The sequence below is a fragment of the Grus americana genome, chromosome 5 (genome assembly GCF_028858705.1).
Source record: "Grus americana isolate bGruAme1 chromosome 5, bGruAme1.mat, whole genome shotgun sequence".
Classification (NCBI taxonomy): domain Eukaryota; kingdom Metazoa; phylum Chordata; class Aves; order Gruiformes; family Gruidae; genus Grus; species Grus americana.
The window spans coordinates 65,664,089-65,688,406 of NC_072856.1; the positions used below are offsets into that span (position 1 = coordinate 65,664,089).

The 24,318-nt window shown below is 40.2% G+C and overlaps 1 protein-coding gene across 3 annotated transcripts; it reads right to left on the reverse strand.

The window, feature by feature from the left end:
• Nucleotides 1-864: 864 nt before the first annotated feature.
• NAA30 (N-alpha-acetyltransferase 30, NatC catalytic subunit) lies at nucleotides 865-23,421 on the reverse strand. 3 transcript variants are annotated; one of them, XM_054826923.1, is made up of 5 exons: nucleotides 23,296-23,421; nucleotides 22,096-23,001; nucleotides 14,544-14,667; nucleotides 12,441-12,496; nucleotides 865-4,594 (listed from the first exon to the last, which is right to left on the reverse strand). In XM_054826923.1, exons 2-5 carry the CDS (start codon nucleotides 22,996-22,998, stop codon nucleotides 4,457-4,459), a joined length of 1,221 nt encoding a protein of 406 aa, XP_054682898.1. In that variant the 5' UTR covers nucleotides 22,999-23,001; nucleotides 23,296-23,421; the 3' UTR covers nucleotides 865-4,456. The 3 variants fall into 3 exon arrangements, with proteins under 3 accessions (XP_054682898.1, XP_054682900.1, XP_054682901.1); XM_054826925.1 differs by lacking the exon at nucleotides 12,441-12,496; XM_054826926.1 differs by lacking the exons at nucleotides 12,441-12,496; nucleotides 14,544-14,667.
• Nucleotides 23,422-24,318: the final 897 nt, after the last annotated feature.

The following is a 24,318-nucleotide window of genomic DNA, read 5'->3' on the forward strand; positions in this document are numbered from 1 at the left end:
AAGACAAGGAAAAATAATAACAAATAATTTAAAATAATTTAACCCTTATCTTGCACAGAATTCAATACTTGGAGGAGTGAAAAAAAAAAAAAAAAGCAGCAGGGCTGTTTGTCACTGGTTTATGACCAGGTAAAGAGTTACATGCAACACTCAGCATCCAGTTCCTGAAGTTGGAAAGAAATTTCCATTTATGTACCACAGTTCCTACTACTGGGACAAAACAGAAAGAAGCAGTGAAATGTCTGTGGAGCCTTAATTCATCACTGACTCTCGTAATCGGATAGCCTAGCTGTAAGGAATTGAGAAGCAGCTGGAAGAACAAAAGGCTTGGAGCTGCTGTCAGGCAACCAGCAAGTTCTAGCAGAAGTTGGTTACAACTCAGTCATCTACACACCTCTCAACAAACACACGGCCAAACACACACAACGCTTGCTGGCAAATTCTCAGAAGGGTTTAGGAGCCTAAACATCATTGTAGAGGGAATAAAGCACAAAGGATTTTAAAAATCCATAGGCTCCTCCATACGCTTTTATAGTTCTCGGCTTTGCGAGGGCTGCAAGCTGTTCTCGACTCCTGCTTATTAAAACTGAAATAATAAAAATACCCCACCCTTTCTCTCCCAGGAAAGTCCAGAATGATTACACTGGTTGTAACTCAACAGGCATGAAAAACAGATCCATTTTAGTTCATCTCTGGAACTGAAGTTCATATAAATGTTATTCAAGATGCTTCTAACAGAGGCACGGAAATGAAAATCAAGTAGCAATAAACAATTCTCCTGTAAAAATTTTTTTCCACCACTTCTCCCTCAAGAATAAGCATGCATTCCTATTTTGTAGACAAAGCAAAATAAGCATTAGAGCATTTCCATTCAAAAGGAAAAAGATAAACAACTTAACCATTTATTTGACCGCATTGTATTTAGACAGCTTGTACATTTCATAACCCCACTGTTTTTGTTCTCATCAAAAAGGATAAAGGGACAGAAGAATATAATCCACTCAAAACAGCAGTCCAGTATTTCGAGATACACTTGGTATTTTCAGAGATGCCCACCTGATACCCGAACTCCAATATAGGTTGTAAGGTTTATACAAGACCTGAAATTTTTTTAAAATAGCACTCAGTTTTAGCAATGTCTTGCAGCGCCCTGAAAAATAGTTCGTGACGTACTATGCAAGGCCAATTAGATTATGCCTACTTTTCTTGAAGGTGATGAACATGACCATTTCTTAAAAAACAATATAATGCAAACATCCATACCGACATGTCAGTCAATAGCAACATTTGGGCAAATTTAAACATAAAAGTGATCAACTTCTCCGTTAGATTTGTCAATGCAAAAGGTTGGGGCAGGGGGAGGACTCTGTTTTAGCAACAGACTTGAGAAATAACCAACTTCATTGCTAGATTTCTTTTGAAAACCTATTTTCACCTCTTTGCATATTTGGAACTTCCCACTTAATATCAGAATCCCAAGAACACAGAGAACAAATCTGTTTAATACAAACCAACACATAACGCTTCAGCATCTTCCATAGCGAACTGCGTGTTACACGGCAGCAATATCAGAACCTTCCAGGCAATGCGCTCTTTTAAAAGAAACGTGCACCTATTTTGCGCAGTATTTTCAAAATGTGCATGGCGACAATTACTTCTTACAATAAACAAATGGAATTGTATTTGAAGTTTGCTCAGAAGCCATGTTTTTGGCAGCTCCTTCGTGAAAAGTGATTTGGGCTAAGTTCTAAGTCAGCTTTTGAATCTGAAGACACCCACAGCTTAAATATTAACCCGTGGAAAACTTGCCTGTCTGGCTTTTCAGTTTTTAAACATCAGCAGACACACAAGATAGCCTGGTTTGCAGTTTGTGATACAAGTCCGACGGCAGTTAACAAGGTACAAAACCTCCCTGATCTCTCTCCTTACTTCAAGCCAGAGCAGTCACTACGTCCTGGACCCCCGGAATGTGTATGAGAGAAATCTGTTTCAACTGAATTAACATTACCAACGTTTAAGTCTTAACTAGAAATGAAACTTCCTGAGAAGCTGCAACATACAGGCTTTATGCTGAACTCCACCATGTTCTGTGAATAACAGACTCCAGCCCCATTTTAAAGATGAGTTTTCTGAGGGGAACAAAACCCCTCAAAAGCACAAATGGTGTCTACAAGCAGAAAACTCAGAAGGGCCAATTTCCATTAAAAATCTTTATTTTCAAATACAACTCATAATTTGTACATGGTAAGAAATGTCCATCACCATGTGTGATTGGTCTGTGCAAAACAAGGCTTTCCTTTAAATCCAGTTTTCCTGCACAGGGCTCTTTTCCAAATGTTACTGGAGGTAGGGGTTTTGTTTTAAATGTACAGTAATTAGCAAAAAAACCCCATGACTCAAACCAAACCCTTAAAAAACAAAAAAAAGTGTAGTAAGGCAAGTCTGAAGATATGCTCAACTACAGAAGAGCAAATTCACCGAGTCCATCCTTTTAATAGATTACATAGGTTCTTCCACAAGTCAACTAGTATCATGTTTTGGGTTTGTTTTTTTTCCAAAAGTGAAAAAAACCCAACTGATTCATAGAACTGGGCTACATAATCACACTGAACAAGAAAGGTGTCCTGGTTTTGGTTGGGATAGAGTTAATTTTCTTCCTAGCAGCAGGTACAGTGCTGTGGTTTGGATTTAGGATGAGAATAATGTTGGTAACACACTGATTTTAGTTGTTGCCAAGCAGTCAAGGACTTTTCAGCTTCTCAGCTGCCCCACCAACAAGGTGGCGGGGAGCATCCAAGAAGCTGGGAGGGGACACGGCCAGGACAGCTGCCCCAAACTGGCCAAAGGGATATTCCACACCATACGACGTCATGTTCCACATATAACTGGGGGGTTGGCTGGGAGGTCATGTGGCTCAGGAACAAGCTGAGCATCGGCTTTGGGTGGTGAGCAACTGTGCTGTGCTTCACTTGTTTTGTATATCCTTTTATTATTATTATTATTCTCTTCCTTTTCTGTCCTATTAAACTGTCTTCATCAAAACTCATGGGTTGAATCTTTTTTCTTTTCGATTCTCTCCCCCACCCCACTGGAGGAGTGAGCGAATGGCTGTGTGGTTGTTTTAGCTGCCTGCCGGGTTAAACCACGACAAAAGCCTAGACACTGTAATTACTGAAAAAATTGATGGGTATCAGTAAAACCTATGTAAGCCCAATTAAAGAAAGGAGGAAAAAAAAAAAAAAAGAAAAACAGAGCAAGAGCAAATGTGAGAAAGAGAGAAGTCCTTCCCCTCTGCTTTGATTTTAGAGGGGAAAAAAATCCCCCAATAATTTAGCTCATGTAAGTTTAGAGAAAATGAGAGCAGCTAAAAATGCATACAATACACCTTGAAATTTATTTCCAAGACCAAGAACCAAAGATTGAAGCATTTTAGAACACTGAAGCAAAGCAATCTGAATCTGAAGAAAAAAAAAATTCCAACTATCTTAAAATAGCTGTTTTTCAGAGCTTCTAGCAATAATTTTGATTAAATAAAATCATACCAATTTACATTAATTTTCTATATCTTCTTTTTAAAGTCCCTCACTCTTTTTAACGAAAAAAGTGCATCCAAAACCAGCAGCGATTTACTGGTGACATTTTTCAGCAGCTACTCAAGGTTTTCAAAATAGCTTACACTTCTTGCTATTAAGAAAAGAAGGGCCTTCCAAACCCTCGTTTGGGAGAAGTATCCAAATTATAAAAATCTGAAATAATTTATTATCAAATCCAGAATTTAAATAAAAGCAGAAATTTTCTTGCAAAGACAATTGAAGAAAGTAAAAGAATAAAAGCATGCACTCCAAACTTAGAGGTGAAGACAAATATACTTATCTATACAGGCACTGGCAGACGCAATTTAATTGTTACTGTTACTCATTGTAACACACACCCCACCCTACAATACATTTTTTCATTCACTAATCACTGAGGTACCAATATTTAAGAATGGAAAATTCAATATTGAAAAATAAAACCTAAAATTGAAGCCTTTTTCCAGAAAACTATGGTAATTTTTGTATGAAATGTTAGTATACTTATAGAATTTTACAATCTACATTGGCTTTTTTCTGGAACCAAAAGTTGCGTTCCACATACAGGTTCTTTGATAAAACGTTCACTGTGTATGTAATACAGTCAGTAGACTTGCAAATGAATGAACATATCTTGGCTATCAACTGGCACATCTTGCTGGTACCAAAAGAACTCGAAGTTTGAAACAATCGGTTTTAATTCTGAACAAATGCGCCATGCCAAAGTGCAACAAATATGTGCGACACTCAATGAGACACTGACAGATTAAGAGCTGCTTGGAAATTATAAGTCCACCTGCAAAGCAATTTTGTACAAATTGCATTGCATGCAAAGGACAACTCTGCGCTGTTGGGACGTCAGTTGCTTGATGTGATGGTTTCTTTTAACGCAGCCATAGTTTAAGACGCAGTGCATCAACTCCATTTAAATAGTATCTGAACAGCCTCTTGTCTCGCACAAAACCAAGGTTTTCATAAAGTTTCAAAGCAGACTTATTTGTGATTTCTGTTTCCAATACAACCTTCAAGGAAAGAAAAGAAAAAAATCATATCATATTAGAAAGCAGTTGCAAATACATGACAATTTCAAAGTTTTTATTTAAAGGTACACTTATGAGCAATGAGTGGAATTAATTTTTTTCTTGTCATGATGTATTTGAGCAACCCCCCCTCCATTCCCACGTTAAAAAAGAAGCAAGAATCTAGCAGTTAATCAACAATTGTCATTCTAAGCAAGTTTCATTCATATCAACATTTTAATTCTTTGCTGTAAATAGTATTTCAATGCATCACCTAATAGCTAGGGTAAAAAAAAAAAAAAAAACCCAAAAAAACCCCAAAAACCAATCCCCACCTCCAAACACCCTCCCCCCCAAAAAAAGCAAAACAAAAAACCCACTCTACCGAACAGGTCAGGGTCGAAAACATACTTTGAATTTTGAATGATCAACTGAACTTTTACATGTCAGAACTTGGCACGTAAGGTTTTGTTTAGTCATTTAATATCTTTGACATCTAACTCAATAGGTTTAGACCTAGATAAAAGCTTCAGCATTCTACAACTAGCTGTCAGACTCAACGTTTGCAAAGAATGTTTGTGCACAACGCAAGTATCCCAAACTCAAATCAAAGTGCACACCAGGAAGAACGAACAGGTTTTTCCATCTTTTTGCCCCTGTGTTGGTAAGATCCCAGCTGCAGGAAGACCTGTCATAAATAGCTCAGACCAAACCCAATTGTAAATGTAGTATAAATTAAGACTCAAAATCATAGACTTATAGAATGGTTTGAGTTGGAAGGGACCTTAAAGACCATCTAGCTCCCACCCCCCTGCCATGGGCAGGGACACCCTCCACTAGCCCAGGTTGCCCAAAGCCCCATCCAACCTGGCCTTCAACACTGCCAGGGAGCCAGGGGCAGCCACAGCTTCTCTGGGCAACCTGTGCCACCCTCACAGGGAAGAATTTCTTCCTTATCTCTCATCTAAATCTCCCCTCTTTCAGTTTAAACCCATTCCCCCTTGTCCTGTCACTCCCTGCCCTTGTCACCAGCCCCTCTCCAGCTTTCCTGTAGCCCCTTCAGGGACTGGAAGGGGCTCTAAGGTCTCCCCAGAGCCTTCTCTTCTCCAGGCTGAACCAGCCCAACTCTCTCAGCCTGTCTCCATAGCAGAGGTGCTCCAGCCCTCGGATCATCTTCATGGCCTCCTCTGGACTCTCTCCAACAGCTCCATGTCCTTCTTGCCCTGGGGACCCCAGAGCTGGATGCAGTACTCCAGGTGGGGTCTCACAAGAGCAGAGTAGAGGGGAGAGTCCCCTCCCTCAACCTGCTGGTCATGCTGCTTTTGATGCAGCCCAGGATATGGTTGGCTTTCTGGGCTGCAAGCGCACACTGCCAGCTCATGCTGAGCTTCTCATCTCATCCTTTCTCTTCCCATCAAAATTATTCCAGAAGTCAGTACAGGCAACAAACTACACTGGCGTTAACAAGAAGTTAAATACAAAACTTCTTAAAGTATGTCCCTCTGAATTGTTTTCCCCTCTTTTCTCCAAATGCACTGAGCAGAGCTCAACTGTAACTGGCAAGCTGTGCACCCGCTCCAAATGATAAAAACTTGTTTTGCCTCTTTACTGTTGTCCAACTCAATTATTTAAGGATTCTGCTATTAAGGACAGATCACGGTTGCGCAAGAACACGGGCTGAATAAGCTGACTAGACTACATACAGTCCCATGACAATGTACATTTACACGTTAAACAAGAGCTGTAGAAAGACCATATAATGAAAATACAGCCTAAGCAATTTCTGCAGCAAAACAGTGATCACTGCTGGTGTTAAGTCCACTAACAGCTATTTCTAACCCAGTATTTAATACCCACTCTGTGTAGTTAGAACTATATACATAAAACTCAGTCCAAAAAAGTCATCTACCCCAGCTCAAAACCCCGGACTCCCTTCTCCTCCAATAAAAAGCAAAATAATTGGTTAACATCCCTCCACTCCCCTAAAACCAGGAACAAAATATTAGCCTATACTTGTAGAGCAGTTTAAGTTAATCTATTTTACGGACTCTGTGGCCGCACTGCCTTCAGACTTGCATTTCCATTCTCCCTCACCTCTTCCACCAGCTCACCAGACTTGTTGCTGAGCTACTTCAAAAAGCAACCTGGTAGAAAACCTTTCCTTCTTCTCTCCATCAGGTTTGTTTTCTGCAGTCTGAGTCATGGCTAAGCCAATATAAAAAAGGGAGGCAGCCAGCAGTTAGACTGGTCACCTTCAAAAAGATTTTAAGATCCATTAAATGTATATATTTGACCATCACTCAAGTTTCAAGCTACTCTGAACACACTCCAATGGATAATTCCCCCTATGCGTCTCAACATAAGAATGTTTGAAATAATAGTAAATATGAAGCTAATAACCCAATGAACATCATACACTGGGGGAAAAAAAGACCTAGAAGTAATTCATTTTCCAAAAAGGAACCAAGCCACACATTAAAATATTAATAGTCAGAGTTCTTAAATTAGAGCAGGACAGTCTGTTGTACCTTCACTCTTAAGACAAGCTAATTCAATTCTTAGTCTTATGGCAAGAATTAGATATTTAATTTCTCTTGCTGGCACTTCACAGAATATTATTATCAAGTCTTGTGACTTGATCGATTATTCTTAACATCCTTAATCCATTAAAATGGCTATTAATTTGTAACAAATTATGGAAGCACAATAGTTTTCCTGAGGAGTGCTATTTTCTACACAATTATGCGCGTTGTACAACTTCTTAATTCAAAATAAAACAAAGCATTACGCCAAAGAGGAAATCTGACCCATGTAAATCCACAGTGCAGGAGACAATTATTTGAACTCTAGCTGCAAATGGCATTCACTCTCATAAAAGTTTAGTAACCTGGCCGAGTGATATAACGCATCTGTATTAAACTGCAAGCTCGCACACCTTGCAATGCTAAAAGACTTACAACACTGCAGATCACTGAATTTAAGGGAGTGGTTAAATGTTGAAATTCAGGTTTGTTGGAATTCCACTACCTGAGTGAATGCTCATCTTGAAAGCAAATGCAAGAGATTTGCTCTGGTATTTCTAAGGAAGACTTGGCACAATGAAAACTAATTCCCTGATCTCAACATACTGCGTTGATCTCAAAGGGTAAAGACATGTTTCTATTATCTAAAAAAGAAACACAGCCATGTTTCATCCAAATTTCATTAGCTTTGTTTTGTGAAGGATTCACCTCTTCCTGTACGAGATTTTTCAATCAAGCCCCAAATCTTCAATCGTTACATTTATTTCTGGTCTCATAGGTTCTACTTTGTTGTACACATATGCCTGTTAAATCCTCTAATAACACAATCACATCCTCTCCTGGAGACCAGCAAAGGTCTGATTGGATTTAACAGCATTTTCTGCACAAGTTGCAACTTTCTGAAGGCTGTTACTTTCTCTTATGTCTTAAATTTCATAAGCCTAACATTTTATCTCAACTGTCTCATTTTTAACTGGATTTAGAAGTAAAAAATCTTCTACAGCGAGAGCGGAGTGCAATGTTTCTTGTTATTACATTTTCATACCTAGAATTTATTCCTAAACAAGAAAAATGGAGGGGTCAAGCTTTTTTGCTTCTTGCGTTCAAACGCTGAATGAACTCAAGTTTAGAAACCATGTCATAGAATGAATACAGCCAAATCAAATAAGCAAATGAACAAAGTACTCTCTCAGGACTCACAGAAGAGGTTGCTATTCTTGCTTCTAAGTCTGACATATCATCAGACTCAAGTTCTGGGTGCTTGTCCAGTGTTCTTAATCAGTTTAACTACCTTAACTTTTAAGGAAAGGTAGCACGCAAAATAAAACAATACCTTAGATGATGTGTAGATTAAGAAAAAGCTAAGATGTTAATAGTTTGATATTTTTAAATAGGATTATATAAAAATATACATTTAATTTTTACAAGTGTGGTACTGAATTAAAATGACACGCCTCCTGGTGTGGTGAAAAACCCCACTTTAAATGACTCTAAAGTTTCAATGGAAATTCCCAGGGGAAGCTGCAATTCCTTTTCACATTCTACATTTTGCTTAAAAAAAAAAGCTCAAAGTCCCACCTATCAGAGTCTTACTTTGATGAGTTACCAGTTACATGGTACATTATTTCTGTAATACGAAGTGAATGATTCATATGCAGATTACTTACAGTCATTTGTTACAGATGGAAAAACCTATGTATGAATGAACAACAACTCCTTTCTATTGTGATTAAGGGATGTACCAGTTCCACCATGAGGTCTTAAGCAGTGCAATTTTTGAAAATTGCTTGTCAGTACAAACTAAGCAAATATACAAAAAGCAGCCAGATGCCTAACTTGCTGAAGTTAGCACATACTTTCCTTTTCACACTGGAAGAATAATATCCTCAAAACTTTGGAGAAGAGAGAAAACTATTCACCTTCACCTGATTTATTTCCACAGTTCACATTTTCTATGCAACCAGCCCATAAACTTATTCTACATCGTTGTGACCTGTTGGAAACTCAGGCCATTATAATCTTGAAAACCTTCAGTTCACTACCCCAAATATCAGAATTCATTAACATCAAATGCTTAAGAATGTCACCAAGGTAAAAAAAAAAAAAAACCCAAACCACAAACAAAACAAAGATTCCTCAAGTTTTGTAGTGTTATGTCCAGACACTCAAGCTCAAAGCATGCTGTTGACTACTTTCTTCAGGCTTGAAGGTTATTTCCACCTCAACCACTCACCCCAACATCAGATCACTTCCCTCGTTTCTATTCTAATATAGGCCATGGCCAGCCCTGTGGCCATCTCCTCCCCTCCACACAGATTCCACCCCAGCCAATTCACTTCTTCACTTACTCACCCCACAGCTTCTTCAAGCCAGGAAATAACCCAGCTGGCAGGATATTGCCTCGCAACTTTGAAGCATGGCATATAGCATAAACTACCTCTTAGGCAGTTGGCTGACCACAGAAGTTGCACTGTAAATCACTTGTTGCATAGGCCTGGCTTAGTTTATTCCCACTAAATTAGCTTACATGGGAAAAAAAAAGTCCTTAATCACTAAAATATTGTGGCATACTTTGAAATGCCAGAACATAAGTAGTGATTTTTCAAGGTTTTCATCTACGGTGGTGTATAAATCCTTTATTTTTCAGGACTCAAAAGTCCGATCTACGGTACTTTGAGAAGTAATACAGTGAACAAAGCATTTATCAGACTATATGTCACAAGTTATTACAATTAAGTACATTTACTGCATCTATTCCACAATTAGATTGAAGGGAAGAGTTTTTCCAAGCAGCCTTCTGAAATTTTTCATGACACCCACAGCTGCATATTCCTGTTCTTAATCCTATTCCAAACAAGTTTCAGAAAACTGTATTTTTGAATTGCAGTTTATCTTATATCAAGTAGCAGCATCTTTTAATTTTCATTATGCTTCTGATTTTATTAAAGGATGTAGAAAAATACCTTAAGAGCAGCAGCGATGATTAAATTATTTACGCACCTCACAAAGACAAATTACTGTGATGCATTAATTCACATTTGATCAGCTATAGGCATCAATCGGCCAGCCAGAAACTGTTCCCCCAACAACTGCTGTAAAAACTGGCAAGGCCAAGTGTCTTGGCTCTGTCAGACTGAGCTTTTAATGGGTGGCTGGTTGGATTTTTCAGATTCTGGTCATGACTGAGAACTCAGCAATCCACAGTGCAGTACAAGTAACCAACATCACTATTTTGTACCATATATATCTGGAAGAAACCTACACTTGGTGGCAAAGAAAAGAAGAAAACATTGGCTATTTGGCTGTAGATAATCTGTACGTGAAAAAGAACATAAATGAATTAAATCAGCGTGGGTATGCCTCTGCTGACCAGTGTAGAAAGTCAGACGTATACTCTACTTGTGCTCCATGTTGCCTGGGCATAATAAGCTCCCATTTCAAAATTCTGTGCTAGCACAAGACTCAGCTGATACAAAAGTCCCCAAGAAGCAGGGCATAATTAGTTCAGAATCATCATCCCACAAATACGGTTACACAGTTTCCAAACTGGAACTGAAACGTGCCTGCACCCGTCCAGCACACACTTCAAGGAGCTTGAATTGTAGTGTCGTCAATTAAAGAGGGACAGCAATAGTCTCTGAAAAAAGCCCTAATGCACTTAGTACAAAGCATTTAAGCAGCACCATAGATGAAAACCTGTGACTAAGACTTAATGAGGTCTCACTGCAGACTAGTCTGCAATCCTTATCACATTTATTTCCTTTTTACAAAGATAAAAAAACAGTAAGAAGGACTCTCAGTATTATATTACAGTGGTAGAAAAAAAGACACAGGAGAGATCATTATGCGTATATCTGTTAGATAGTCGCATTTAGAAATGAAATTACATGAGAAGTAGTACACATACATTCATAAATCATATGGTAATTACTGCAACTCTGATCGCTTGAGTAGAAATAGCCAGTTCTACTACTGACTCCCTTAACTACAGTAGGCAATTCACTTCACTTCTCTGCATCTCGATTCTCCAACTGTGATGTGAATGGTGTGATATCATTCCTCAATTATTTTTTAATTTTTTTTAATCTTGAATACTCTAGCAAAGGCAAAAGAATTCAAGACCACAGTGGAAAGCAACAGAAAAAAACCAAACAAATAAAACCTTTTCTTGATTAGTTCAATGTAGCAAGTAGTAAAAGAGATTAGAGCAAAGCCTATTATATATGATGACAGAAGCAACGAGCCAAAACAAACTTAAAAGAATTACAGAACTATCAGGTTGCACTACACTGCCCGAGTACAACAGAAATTATGGAGAAAAAAAAAAAGATATGAGTAAGCAGAGGCATGAAGGAATCTGAAGGGAAGAATAAATATCTCAAACAATGAAGTCAGAACACATGCAAGAGGCATCAAACAAGCGGAAAGAAAAATAAACAGAGTATGTGCCAGAAGTCCTGTGACAACAATTGTAGTTTTGCATAAGAAACTTCACCACACCACAGTAGGACAATTGAGGGAGCAGTTTAAACGAGGTAACATAGAGATCAAAGGATCATTAACTCTGACACACTGAAATGACACAGTGCTCACATATCAGGAACAAGCTAACAATTGCATTGTACCAAGGAGATGAAAGTTAAAGGGACAGATAACCAGATTAAGGAGGATGGATGCAGGAAGAGTTCCTCACAAGTTAAACATGGCATATAAAGGTAGTTAGTTGCTTTATATATTTTTATATATATAAAAAAAGAGTAGGGACTATAATCTGGTAAAAGGAAAGACTAGAAACATACAGGCTAGAGAAAGTTTGACAGTGATTCAGTCACTTTCCTTCCAAGTTTTCACTGACATACTAAATCATGAGAGTTCTGTTACTGCTATACAATACAGCTATGCACTGTCAGAATAGCCTGATGCAGTCTGCAAGACCGCGGCACGTACTGTTCCAGTATCTTCCTGCATTCTGAAAGCATGGAAGTATTACACACCACATGCAAGTTACACTGGTCAGTAACACCTTGAACTAGAGCCTCTGGAGGAAAATGTGCCTGTGACCGAAGGCTGGGGCAGCTTCGCAAAGTAAAACAAAACCTGAAACACTGAAATTAAGTACTTACAACAAATTTAGAAAATCCTTCTCTTATTTGTGCCATACAGTTTTCTGAGGTTATTTTTCCTCTTATTATAAAAGGAATAGCTTCTTACCAACCCACTCCCCGCCTAAAAAAAAAGTCCTGTAGAAGAAAAACCTGTGAAATGAATCCACAATAGGAGAATGCAAGCCATTTACATTATGAAAGTTTTTTATTATAAAATCTTACCTCATCACAATCTCCTTCAACCATAGCATAAATAGCTTTCTTAACCAAGTTTGTACCTGAAATATAGATTTCAGTAAGTGTCAAAGTTGCAATGCAAAAGATGCTAGTTTATATATGACTAACGTGTGCCACCTACATGACATGACACCTGGGGAAAGCAGGGAGGAAGGAAAAGAAAGAAACAAGAAGATGCAGTCAAGTTGCAGCCTCAAGTTTGAACAATAAAATAATCTGTAAAGTTGTCCAGAGACTCAGCTTGAGTGCAAGATTCTTCTAATATAAGGATATTAGAAACAGGCTTCTATGTTTAACATAGTGTTATATATAGCCTTCCAAGATGTGATTCATTCCTTTTTCTTGCATTTAAAGTCAAAATCTGCTGGCATGTACTTGAAGGACATTCATCTTCCAAGGGAATTTCCTCTTACTAAAACAAATACTTCCATTAGTAACAGAACTTATGAAACCACTTTGCTTGTGGCTTATCCCATTTGGATTTGCTAGTATCTAATATGGTTGAAGCCCATCCCTTCCCCTTCAGTCAAGCATTAATTTAATTCTTTATCATTATTTTTCATCTATTTCACAACAGTTCTACAAATGTAATATCCCTACCTGTCTGTAGAATTGGGGTGAAATTGAAAGTTGATTTCAAAGTTATTAGTGGAAAAAACTGCTGTTCAATGAAATTGCATAAATCTCACTTCCATAAGAAGGCTAAGGAAAAGGAAAAAAAACCCCAAGGAATCTAGAGAATGTTTTAAAGTAGTCTCAAAACTTTAATAAATTAAGATTTTCATTGAACATATGACAAAACTGTACTACATATAAAACAAATCTTCAGATTAACAGTGCACTTTGAGAAACAGCAAGGTGGCAAATGTAGGAAAAAGTCAACATACATAATGCTAAAGTAAGCAAGGCTTTAAATATAAATTCTATTTATATAATTCTAAAATAATGAACTGACTAAAGCGAGGGGAAAATATTGCAGAGATCTTCATAATAACAGCATTAGTTCTTATTTACTTATGAATCCAAGCACCTGCAATTAAATTAGAGCAGGCTCCTTCATGACTCAGCTAAAAGGAAAGGAGAGACAGTGATTGCTTAGTATCCTCTTCCCTCTGCTCCACTACAGAAACCAACAATGGCTTTTGACTTGCACGGTGGGGGGGGGGGGGGGGGGAGAATCTGCACATGCTTGAATAGTCATGATAATACACAGTGCTTCAAGTTTTTTGGAGGTTTTTTTTTTCTGAAGAGGAGAACAAACACAATAGTACCATTCTGTAATGTATCACCATATTTTTCCATTGCAAGTAATTTTCTGTCTTTAATCACAAAAGTATGAGCTCTTCAGTGTGAATCAGCAGTGAAGCACATTTCTAGACTTTAAAGATAACGTCTATGTTTTAAGTTAAAAAATGTTACAAAATCTAATTTCACAATAACCAACACCAAAAAAATTAAGTTCCATAAAAACAGATCTTTAATTAAGCCAACTGGAATAATTAGTGTTAGAATGAAAATCCCTTCATCAGGGCAAAACTGATTAATGAGGGAGGGCAAACACCCTGTCAAGAGTGATTTCTTTTATCATGTAACATCCCAACAAAACAGATCTCCATTTCAGTCATTCAAGTAGCAATACACTATTTTTCTTCACTTATTAATACAACAATGAACTATATACATTCTCCCCAACGGGCAATATATGCATAATTGATACAGGAAAGCCAGGGGATAAGTTCACTGAAAGAAGATAGACTGAACACAACATAGAAATACAGTGATGAGGGCACATATAAAAAGGCAAAGCAATTCCCACTGTTGTTATTTGACAGTGGTAATAGGCAGAGGTAAGGGGTGCTGCCTGCCTTTCTTTTTAGCTTTATTGTATCCCAGATGTAAATCTCATAGGGCAATCAGGTTATTTTAACAAAATAAAAAAAGCCACTGGGGAGCTCGTGTCATTGAGTAAGGCAGGAACGACAGACAAATCACCACATCTAGAAGTTCAGTTCTGCTTAAATCTTTGACAGCTACAGTTATCCCAACTACCGGATTTAAGTAAGAAATAACAAAAAAGGCTATTCTTACCAATTCCTTTTCTTCTGTATTTGGAATCCACTGCTAACATGGCTATATAACCTCTGCGGAACATCTTTTTGTGCATATCCAGCTTGCAGACGATGGCACCTACACACTCCTCACCTACCATGGCCTTAAAGACAAACATACACGTATGCATTCTCAGTTTGTGATCTACAGTGCTACCAAAAGTAGTAAACCAGTTCATTTTAAGTGAAAACAGCCACACAAAATTTGTTTGCATAAAGCTATAAAAAAACCAAACCCAGGTAAATTGTAAAAACATCTCCAAAAATATAAATAAGATTAAAGGATTCATTTCTTTATTACATTCAAATAAAGTTACAGTCAATTAACAACCAATAGATTGTCCTGGAGAGAATCACAGTATTATTCCATGAAGTCTATGCGCAAGAAGGTGTGTGATAGAAAAGCAGGGAGAAAGAAAGAAAAATAGTAATATTAAAAAAAAAAAAAGAAAAGACCAGGTTAAAGAGTAAATCATCCTTTCACATGGGCTGCCACAGAGGAAAAAAAGTCCATTCCTGTTTTATAGTGATCTGAATTTTCATGTACAAGGGCTGTGGTAGATAACATGCTTAATTTTTGTCTGGTTTTAATGTCAAAACCACAATGGATCAGAGAAAAATGTTGCTGTGTTTAATCTTTAGAAACTGTCATTTTCAGTCATGTGACACCCAAAGAACAAACAAAAAACCACACAGTTAATTTTACACATTTTAACTGTTCAGAGATTTCATTTGTTAAAAGCTGTGCACTGACAGTTAATCCCAACACCATTGTCACAAAAAGTGTGATCAAGGAGATGTAGTTATTCTGAAATATTAAGAAAAAAAAAACCAAAAGAAAAGAACCCAACTCCTCCCCATACACTTATCAAACCACTTGCACAACCACTGTGTTCACCAAAATTTTACCATTAAATATATTAAAGAAAGAGTGTAGAAAATCTAAATCATATGTTAACTGAAGGATTAGGCAGCATGAGAGATTAATGACATTATAACCTGCAGCAGTAAAACTGAATAATGCTGCAGAGTAGGATAGCATCCAAGGGGAGAAGGAACTACTATTCATTCAGGAAAGATTGATGGACACGAAAAGAAAACTCATATTTGTATGTATGGGTGTATAAGTGGATTCACAGACTTTGATAGACCTGTATCTCAGGGGGGAACCAGCCTTCAGCTCAAGTGTAGCAACTTAACTGGGACTACAGCACATGCTTGTGCCAAGCGCTTCTGGATAATCCAAATTTACAACAGTAAGACATGTCAAATGGACTTGCCAAAGCCAGTACTGCCAGGTCTCAGTGCAGCCCACCTGTGAACCTAGTGTTCACCTCTCCAAAGTCTATGTACATATTTCTATAGTCTCCAATCACCTGAACCTTTTTGTATGCAGCTTGTAGGCTAAGACTCTACAGACAGAAGATTCATTCATGTAGATTGTATTGCAGGCACAGACCCACCGTTTTTTTGCCTCAAGAAGAATAATGTCTCCTAGCTTCTCTACCTGGATGGTGGGCTATTAACCAAGTTAGCTGTCAACCAGGAGCTCTATCAAAGGTGAAATGAAGCAGCCCAAAACCTATGAGCTGCAGTTCCAAAGCTCCTTGATGCAGCTTGATCATAACATCATTTCTAGTACAGTTTAAGCTCATCAGGCAAATATAATTATTGCTAAGTTTTTATTTGGCATGAAAACACATTTTTTAGTAGTATCCAAGAACAACCCTGAACAATCTAAACAAGTGGTTTTTAAAACAAAAAGTGTAGTATGATCTTAAAGGACTGAAATACACAGCCTCTAAGCAGTCTTTCATTTGTTCTAAAACACAGTTTATTCCACAGAAAAGCTGTACTCATACTAAAAATGTGTACGCAAAGTGGCAGCTCAAGGCAAGTTTTGTATCTCGGCTCAGACCTGAGAAAACCAGGGAGTTAAATAAAGAGTATCATCAGACAGACTGTTCATAACATTGCTATAATTACGCAGAGTACCTAGATGTAATCTTATACCTCACTAAAAAAAAAAAAAAAAATAATCACACCGCAAACAAGCATGTTATAGTTATGCTTTGCCCTGAAGTGAACACGTGCAAATTGTTGATCGTAACAGTCATGCGGAGAATTTTTAAAATATATTTTTTACACACTTCAAGAGTAGTGACATTCTAGACATTGCATATCTGTGTTCTTTCTTGTGTTCTTTCTTGTTTAGGACACTTTTCAGAAAAGCTATGTTCATGAATCATATATTTAAAATGCTAAATGAACAGCAAAGAAGTTTGTTTCTGTGATTAAAGAAGCAAAAACCCACTGGTTTTACCACCGTTGCCAGAGAGCTGAATAAAGCATGACTTTGTTACTAGTTCCCCAAATGCTTACACCTATTTCTCTGTCTTTAGGCAGGTAAGTCTGCCAATTTATCTATAGTTGTTCCACTTACAGAGGGAGTGCTTCATTATTTCCACCTCAATTTGAGGGGGTTTTGTGGCCTTTTGTCTCCTTTCTCCTTCTTTCCCACCCTATCTAAACCTGGAAATGAACATGGAGAACTTGGAAAAGGTTAAACTGCGTAAATAAAAAATACTAGACTGAACTAGGGAGGAGAGTGGAGAGGAGAGACAAAAAGTAGTTCCCACACACCACCATTTATGAAAAAACAACCATGGGCCAAATTTTCTTTTCAGGTATATGACAGTACTTCTAAACATACAAATTTCTACAAACAGAATTCAGCCCAAGTTACTATTATATACTATAAACCCCACAGAGTACTATAAGATTTACTTCTATCGTAAAGTCATTAGCAGGATTAACACACATGAATTCAAATCCAATATTTGCATCAACTTTGTTCTTATGTATAGATTCAAATGTTTAAAATGTTCAGTATCTTTGTATTGCAACCATGTATTACTAGAAGAGTTAGTACAGAAATGTCTGTAAATCAGCAAGGATGTTACTTTTCACAAATGTAAACAATTGGCATTAATTTCATTAGCAAAGATGGCATTAAGTCTGTCAGCCACAGTCTGAGCATGCATTTCATACCCAGATCCTGTGACATTTGTTGCCATTTATAGTAAACTAAAACAACCAACTAGCCCCTGAAAGAGAAATACTTTGCGATTCAAATGCAGTAGAACCTGCGCTACTGCAATACAGTTTCCCTTTCGCATATGTGCCAAAATCCATCCCAAAGTATCACAGGAACAGCTCTGCATGAATCCTTTGGCTTACATATAGCGATCATGTTACTGAATGCCATTACAGCATACATTTAGGCTAATTGTTTTAACCTGAAGTCTGGCAGTCTTTATGATACTGGGCAAATCACTAAGTCACTCTGTTCCCACCCTGTGAAACTGGACACGAGTAATTCCCTCCTGTGCAAGGGCATTGCCAGAGTAACTACACTAGCTGTTGTTACGTACTCAGATGCTGCAATGACTGAAGTTTTCACAAAGCCTGACAGTGAGAAGTACCATGGCAAGCCTGTATCTAAACCCGCGATCATTCCTAAAAGAAAACCGCAATACAGTTTGCAGAGTGGGATTGGATATTACAGAATTTCTTCCTATGTCTGCCATGAGGCTAGGAAGACTTCCCAGACAGTTTCCTAACTTTTCTGGTTCTTCTTTTAAGTCTCAAGTTTTCCGCAACTGAAAAAACAGAGACGATGTCTTACAAGTGTTAATTTCAACATGAAGTACGCTTAGACTCATGAATAAAATCCAATTTAAAAAAAAGGCAAAGCATTAGTATAAAACAAGATCTTAACTGCAGTCATTTAGGATTTACAACACATCTAAAACCACTTACATGGAAATAATAGGTTATTTTTAAACTTGTGAAAGTTTAAATTATAAATGCTGCTATAGCTAGTGGCAAAGTTAAGAACCCAATAAAAGCACAGATTTTCCAGATCTTTCTTAAAAGGCAGCTGGATGGTGCAGTACTGTGAATTACAGGAGAGGTTACAACACTCAGCCAGAACTCTGCTTTTATTACATCCTGTCTTATCCAAACTTTGGCAGAGAGCAAGGTTTCCTAAGCTCACCTCTCTCACGCTAAAGTATTTTGAAAACAATTTTCTGAAATATTTAATGTATCAGTTCTAAATGGAAGTTTTAGAACTTTAACACTGCTAAGACTAGAAGCCGCATAAACACTTTAAAAGGGAGCTACAACTTGGAAAATGCATTTACAATCCATATGAGGATGATGCTGTAGCAATGCTTAAAAATACTTCATGTGAAACAAAACATATCCCTTTCTTCTGTCATTTTTTGACAGAGCAGTGGTTATCATAAGTCACTTGAAGAGAAACTGGGCTGACAGAGCTCCTGGGACGAAGTAAAAACCAGGCACTTAACAGGGCATCCACACCTAGCACACAGTGTGAAACTGCTCTTGCAAAGACAGGCAACACCCGAGTTGAAGCAGACAGTTGCGGTTTATGGAGGAGAAGGTTATTACCTTGCAACAGCTCACTCAGATAATGCTGCAGTGTAACACATCAGAACTGATCATCAAGTATTCCCAACCTGTTACCCCTAAAGTCAGGAAGACAGTTACACAGATGAATTTGACATTAAAATGAAGAGGTTCTGAAGATTCCTAGTATCTGCAGGTCCTTTTAAAGTGGAATACATACTTCTTTTTTGAGGAAAAAGTTAGGAAGTGGTTTGATACTGCAAAACCACGCTAGTGACTAGTTAGAATTGGTCCTACGCCTTTCCTCCAGCTACGCATACTCACCTCTTCTCTTGCACCAACACCTGTGCCTGTGACATCCTATTATGAACGTGTTTGGAGCCCTAAACCAAGAGAAACTTGACCCTAAAACATACATGCACACTTAAAAATATACAGTGGCAGTGTGAGGGTTATCTTAGCTTCCCAAATCAGTAAAACACAAGGGTTGGCGCAAGTGCGGAAGAGGTAGTTGAACAGAAAGGAAAAGCGAGCAGCTCTTTGGGCTGCACTAGCCATTAGAGCAACAGTGCAACTTGGGAAGGCCAAGCCAAAACTCAGCGAGTTTCAAACCCATGAGATCATCATCAACAGGAATAATGTTAATAATGCCCCCAGAAAACAGCTGTGCATTGTCAGGTATCCAAAATGCTAGATAGCAAAATTATGGTGTTTAAGATGGTTTACTGAATAAATATCAGCAAAGGACAATTGCTGATCATTTACGAAAAATACACATCCCGTCTTCAAATTTAAATGGTGTTAGTACTTTCTCCTCACATGTTGAGAAAGGGAAAGAAGCCCATGACAGTGCAATGAAAGACAGTGGAGCATGCATTGGAAGATTTTAAAAAATGGTGATGGTGAAATTCAGTAAAGGAATTAACTGAACTCCTACAGATATCTTTTCAAATACAATCAAACTTCAGTCTAACCCCTGTCCCGAAGACCAATCAAAACCAAAACAAAACCTGAAACCAGAAGGGTATGAAACCACAAGGCATTAAAGACAAATGATTCTGTGAGATCAGGTGCTATGCTTCTGTTCACCATCCTGACACTGTTCTTGCTAATTGGAATATGTAGTCCCTGACTGAAGATAAATATTTTAAAGAGACTTATTAGATTGAAGCAGTTGAGGAATCCATTAATGGCAGGAACAAATTACATTTTGTAGAACAGAAAGTCTTCAAGACAACCTCTAAAAACCAAACCTTAAAAATACTAAAATGTCACAAAAAAAAAAAATCCATCAAATTTGACTCAACATACTGTAAAAGCTTCAAATTATGAAGTAGATAACAATTTGCTGACAACTTTAGACATTAATAGCCACATATGCTTCTCTACAGTTTTGTGTACTTTACACGTTCCACCCTTCAAAAAATTGGCAAATACAGAGTTCCAGTAAAGTTTTGTTGATTCTTCAATGCTATTAAAAAAAAAAAAGCTGTCACTATAAAATAAGCTTAAGACACTTTCTTCTCCTTGAGTGATATCTCATTCTTTGAATGCACTTGTTAAAAATAAATATTAGAAAACATCTATTTTAGTGCTCTGTTAAACAACTTGCCATTGTTCTTTTCATAACGAAATTCTCAAGTTACTCCCCACCCAAAAAAAAAGAAGATTTAAAATCTAAACAAATGAATTGCAATCTAATAGTATCAAACATTGCCTTGGCATTATCAGTGATACACTTGATGCTGAAAGTATGGACATTTGTAGCTCACACGCATTTCATTTCAGTATGGGGTAAATCAGTCACACACAGAGCTCAGTGCTTGAAAAATACCATTCTGCTCTGATCAGCATCCTCATAATGACAAACATGACTTTGCATTGAACAATGTTTTCAAGTATTTTTGTATTTCTATTTTGTTCCAGAAGGTAATACTTTGCTCGACTTCCTACAATCCTACTGTATTCCCTCTTCAGGGTTTTAAGAGGCACCATTCCGAAAATCCTCCTATAAATCATATAAATCCCGCTATAAATTATACCAGACCCTAAACCAAGAACATTCAGGAAGTTTAAGGCCAGATGGATTCCATTAGCCTCACCTCCTGTACTCATATCCTATTAAAATTTTACAGAGATACTCCTGAATTGAAGGGTGTCTTGGTTCTGGCTAAATCCTACCTTTCAGAGAGGTGTCCAGCTTTGATTAAAACATCAAGAGAGAAGAATTCATCATTTACCTTAGCAAGGAAGCGCCATACACTCCTATAAACGTTTCTCTTTTGCAGACATAAGTTTTCCTATGAGTAAATCAAACAGAGCTAAGCTCCCACTATGCACGTATACCCCTCAGGCCAACTTATGCTCAGTTTCATGTACCTGTGGACAGATTAGCATCCTAAAAGCATACTTTTCAACTGAGGCACAAATTCTTCCATAAGAAACGCTAAACATTTAGAAAGACAGGGTGACAACTAAATCAATCTTTTCAGTAGTGCATTAGGAAGAATATAAAACTAAATACATCGTTAGTAGAGCAAGATCATCTAAGCAGCATGAGAATTTCTGCATGCTGCATACACTATCACACCTGTAAAAAGCAAAACAGTTGTACTTGTTTCTCCATGTATCACTCAACATTTATATGCTAGCCATGCTGAAGCCTGTTTCAAAACCATTGTGCAAGAATTACTAAGCACTCGTAAGACACTAGTGGGCTAAGGACTTTCTGTTTTAAATACAAACCCAGGAACTGAGGCAGAATGATAAAATGAGCTACCAAAGGTCGCAAAAGTCAATGTCAGAACCAAGATTAGAAGCCTTGAATTCTTGGATGCTAGCCCTGTGCTCAAACCCTTTCCCCACCACTTAAAACATGTATTAACAAATGTAGGAACTTCAGGCATATGCTTTACTTATACAAGCACAGGTCACAAGGGGTCTTCTGCAGGAAGACAGGTACTTCCAAAAAAGCTTGGCCTTACCCACAAAAAGATCATTAGAAGTATTTCCACAGATGTCAACCCTTTAATGCTCTCCTCCCCAGCCCCAAACCACTCCCAATTCCTGCCCTCCCTGCCCCTTCCAGGACTTACCAAAAAGCAAAGTTGTGGCCAGTTGTGGATAAAATACCTATATGTGTAAATGGAGTAGGGTTCAGACAGATCTTTGGTGATCAGTCTCATGATATCGGGCATCTGCAGCTCTGACTCGTATCGGACGTATCGTATCGTTAGGTCCTCCTCGGGCTGAGAGTCCGTTCCCGAGCCTTTCAAACTGCAAGCTGCTGCTAAGGACGTGGAGAGTAGCAGCAGGGACTTATTCTCCTCCTCTCCTTCATCCCCCTCCTCCTGCTCTTCCTCCTCCAAGCCAGTCCCTCCTGCCAGTCCATTGCGGGCTGCAGTCTTAGCAGCAGCTGTAGTAGTGGCAGCAGGCTGGCTCCTGTCCCCTGTTGCTGCTGCTGCTGGGGGAGAAGGAGGAGAGGGTGCAGTCCTTCCCTGGGGAGGGAGGTGGTTGGTAAGGGAGGATGAGCACGGTGCTGTGGTCGGGGGTGATGACTGCTGCTGTCCGGAGCCCATTGTTTTGCTGGCTCGCTTGTTCTCCAGCCCCTCGGGGGCTGCCCCTGCCTCCGAGCTGAGGATCTTGCTCTTGAGGGAGGCCCGCAGGTGCCGCAGCTCGGGGCTGATGAGGCCGTTGAGCTGGTGGTTGTGGTGCGGGGGATGGTGGTGGTGGTGGTGGAGGCGGTGCTGCTGCGGCCCCCCCTTGCCGCCGTCGCTGCCTCCTCCTCCTCGCTGCTGCTGCTCCCGTCCGCCCGCGGGTCCCTCCTCTTCCTCCTCCTCTTCGGCCTCCTCGTCCTGGGCCCCGGTGCAGGCGGCGGCGGCAGCAGAGGAGGTGGAAGAGGAGGAGGAAGCAGCCCCCCCTCCTCCTCCGGGGAAGGGGGAGAGCGTATCCCCCTGCGGGGAGAGGACGCTGCTAGGCCCCGGCGGTACCTCGGCCATATCCTACGGGAGAGACCGACACAAACCCACCGAGAGGGAGGGGGTCAGACGAGACGGGGACGAGGGGGGGTGGCGGCCTCCTCACGGGCCGCGGTCGGGGGTGGGGGGGGGGGGCGCGAACAAAGGCAGAGACGGTGCCCGGGCCCCGCCTCGCCGCCCCGCCGCCCCGCCGCCGCCTTTTCCTGCTGTCCCGCTCCCCCCGCCGCTGCCGCCGGGGCCCTTCCCCGGTCCCTTGTGGGCCCCGGGCGGCCGCCCGCCGCCGCCGCGGCCTCCCCGCCCGCCGCCGCGGCCACTCACCCCCGCGTCTCCTCAGCGCCGCGGCTCCCACTCTCCGCTCATCCAGCGGCCGCCAAGCGCGGCCGCCGCTGCCGTAACCCACGGCCAAGTTTCCTGTCAGCCGTTACGACACTTCCTCCCTTGGCGGCGGGGCCTAGCGACGGCGGGGCGGGGCGGGCTCGTCATGGGCCCGGGCGGGACGGGGCGCAGGAAGGGCATGGCCGCCCTCATGCTGCCGGCTCGGCCCGGACCCGGAGCCCGAGCGTCTGGCCCGCAGGGTCCTGCCGCCACCGCTGGTCAGCCCGGGGGGCTCGGGGCACCCGCTTCCGGGGCTGTTGTGGGGGTCGCGGCCTGCCCGGGTGAGACCACTGCTGGGGTCAGGCTCGGGCCTGCGGGCCCGCTCGGGCCTAGGCCGGTGTCCCGGCCGGTGTCCCTTCCCCTGCGAATCCTCTGGCGGCGGCACCCCTGCCCTCAAACGTCTCCTTTGCTGCCTCCCCAGTCCTCACTCACACCCCAGGAGACGCTCACATTAGTGTTTGTGCTTTGTTCTGTGTGATCAGCCCAAACCTGGCCGGGCACAGGCGCTGCCCACAAGGACACTGCCAGCAGTGTTTTGGTGACTCCTGCAGATCAGGGAAGAGTGCAGGAGTTGTTGCTCTTCCTTTCCAAAGGAGCGTGAAGGATGTTCTTCCTCGTCTGGGTAGGCAAAGGCAGGCCTTGGACTGCGTTGGGCAACTGATAACAGTGGAAACTCGGCAAAGTCTCAAGCGATCCAGTTTCTCCACTGCTGTTCCACATTAAATAATCTCTGGTCTAAGAACACGCTACTAGATAGCACAGCAACAAACAAGTCCTTTAGATGTGAGGATTCTAATACACAGAGAGCCCCTCAAAATACAGAGAAATAGTGGGTTCTTCCTTTCCTAATGTGGAAGCTTTGCACATGTGTAAGACTTACTCATTTTCGTTTGCTACAGTTATTTCTCAAGGAAGCGACAGGTCTGGACTTTAAAGGACAATCCAGCAACTTCTCTGCCTGTCCTA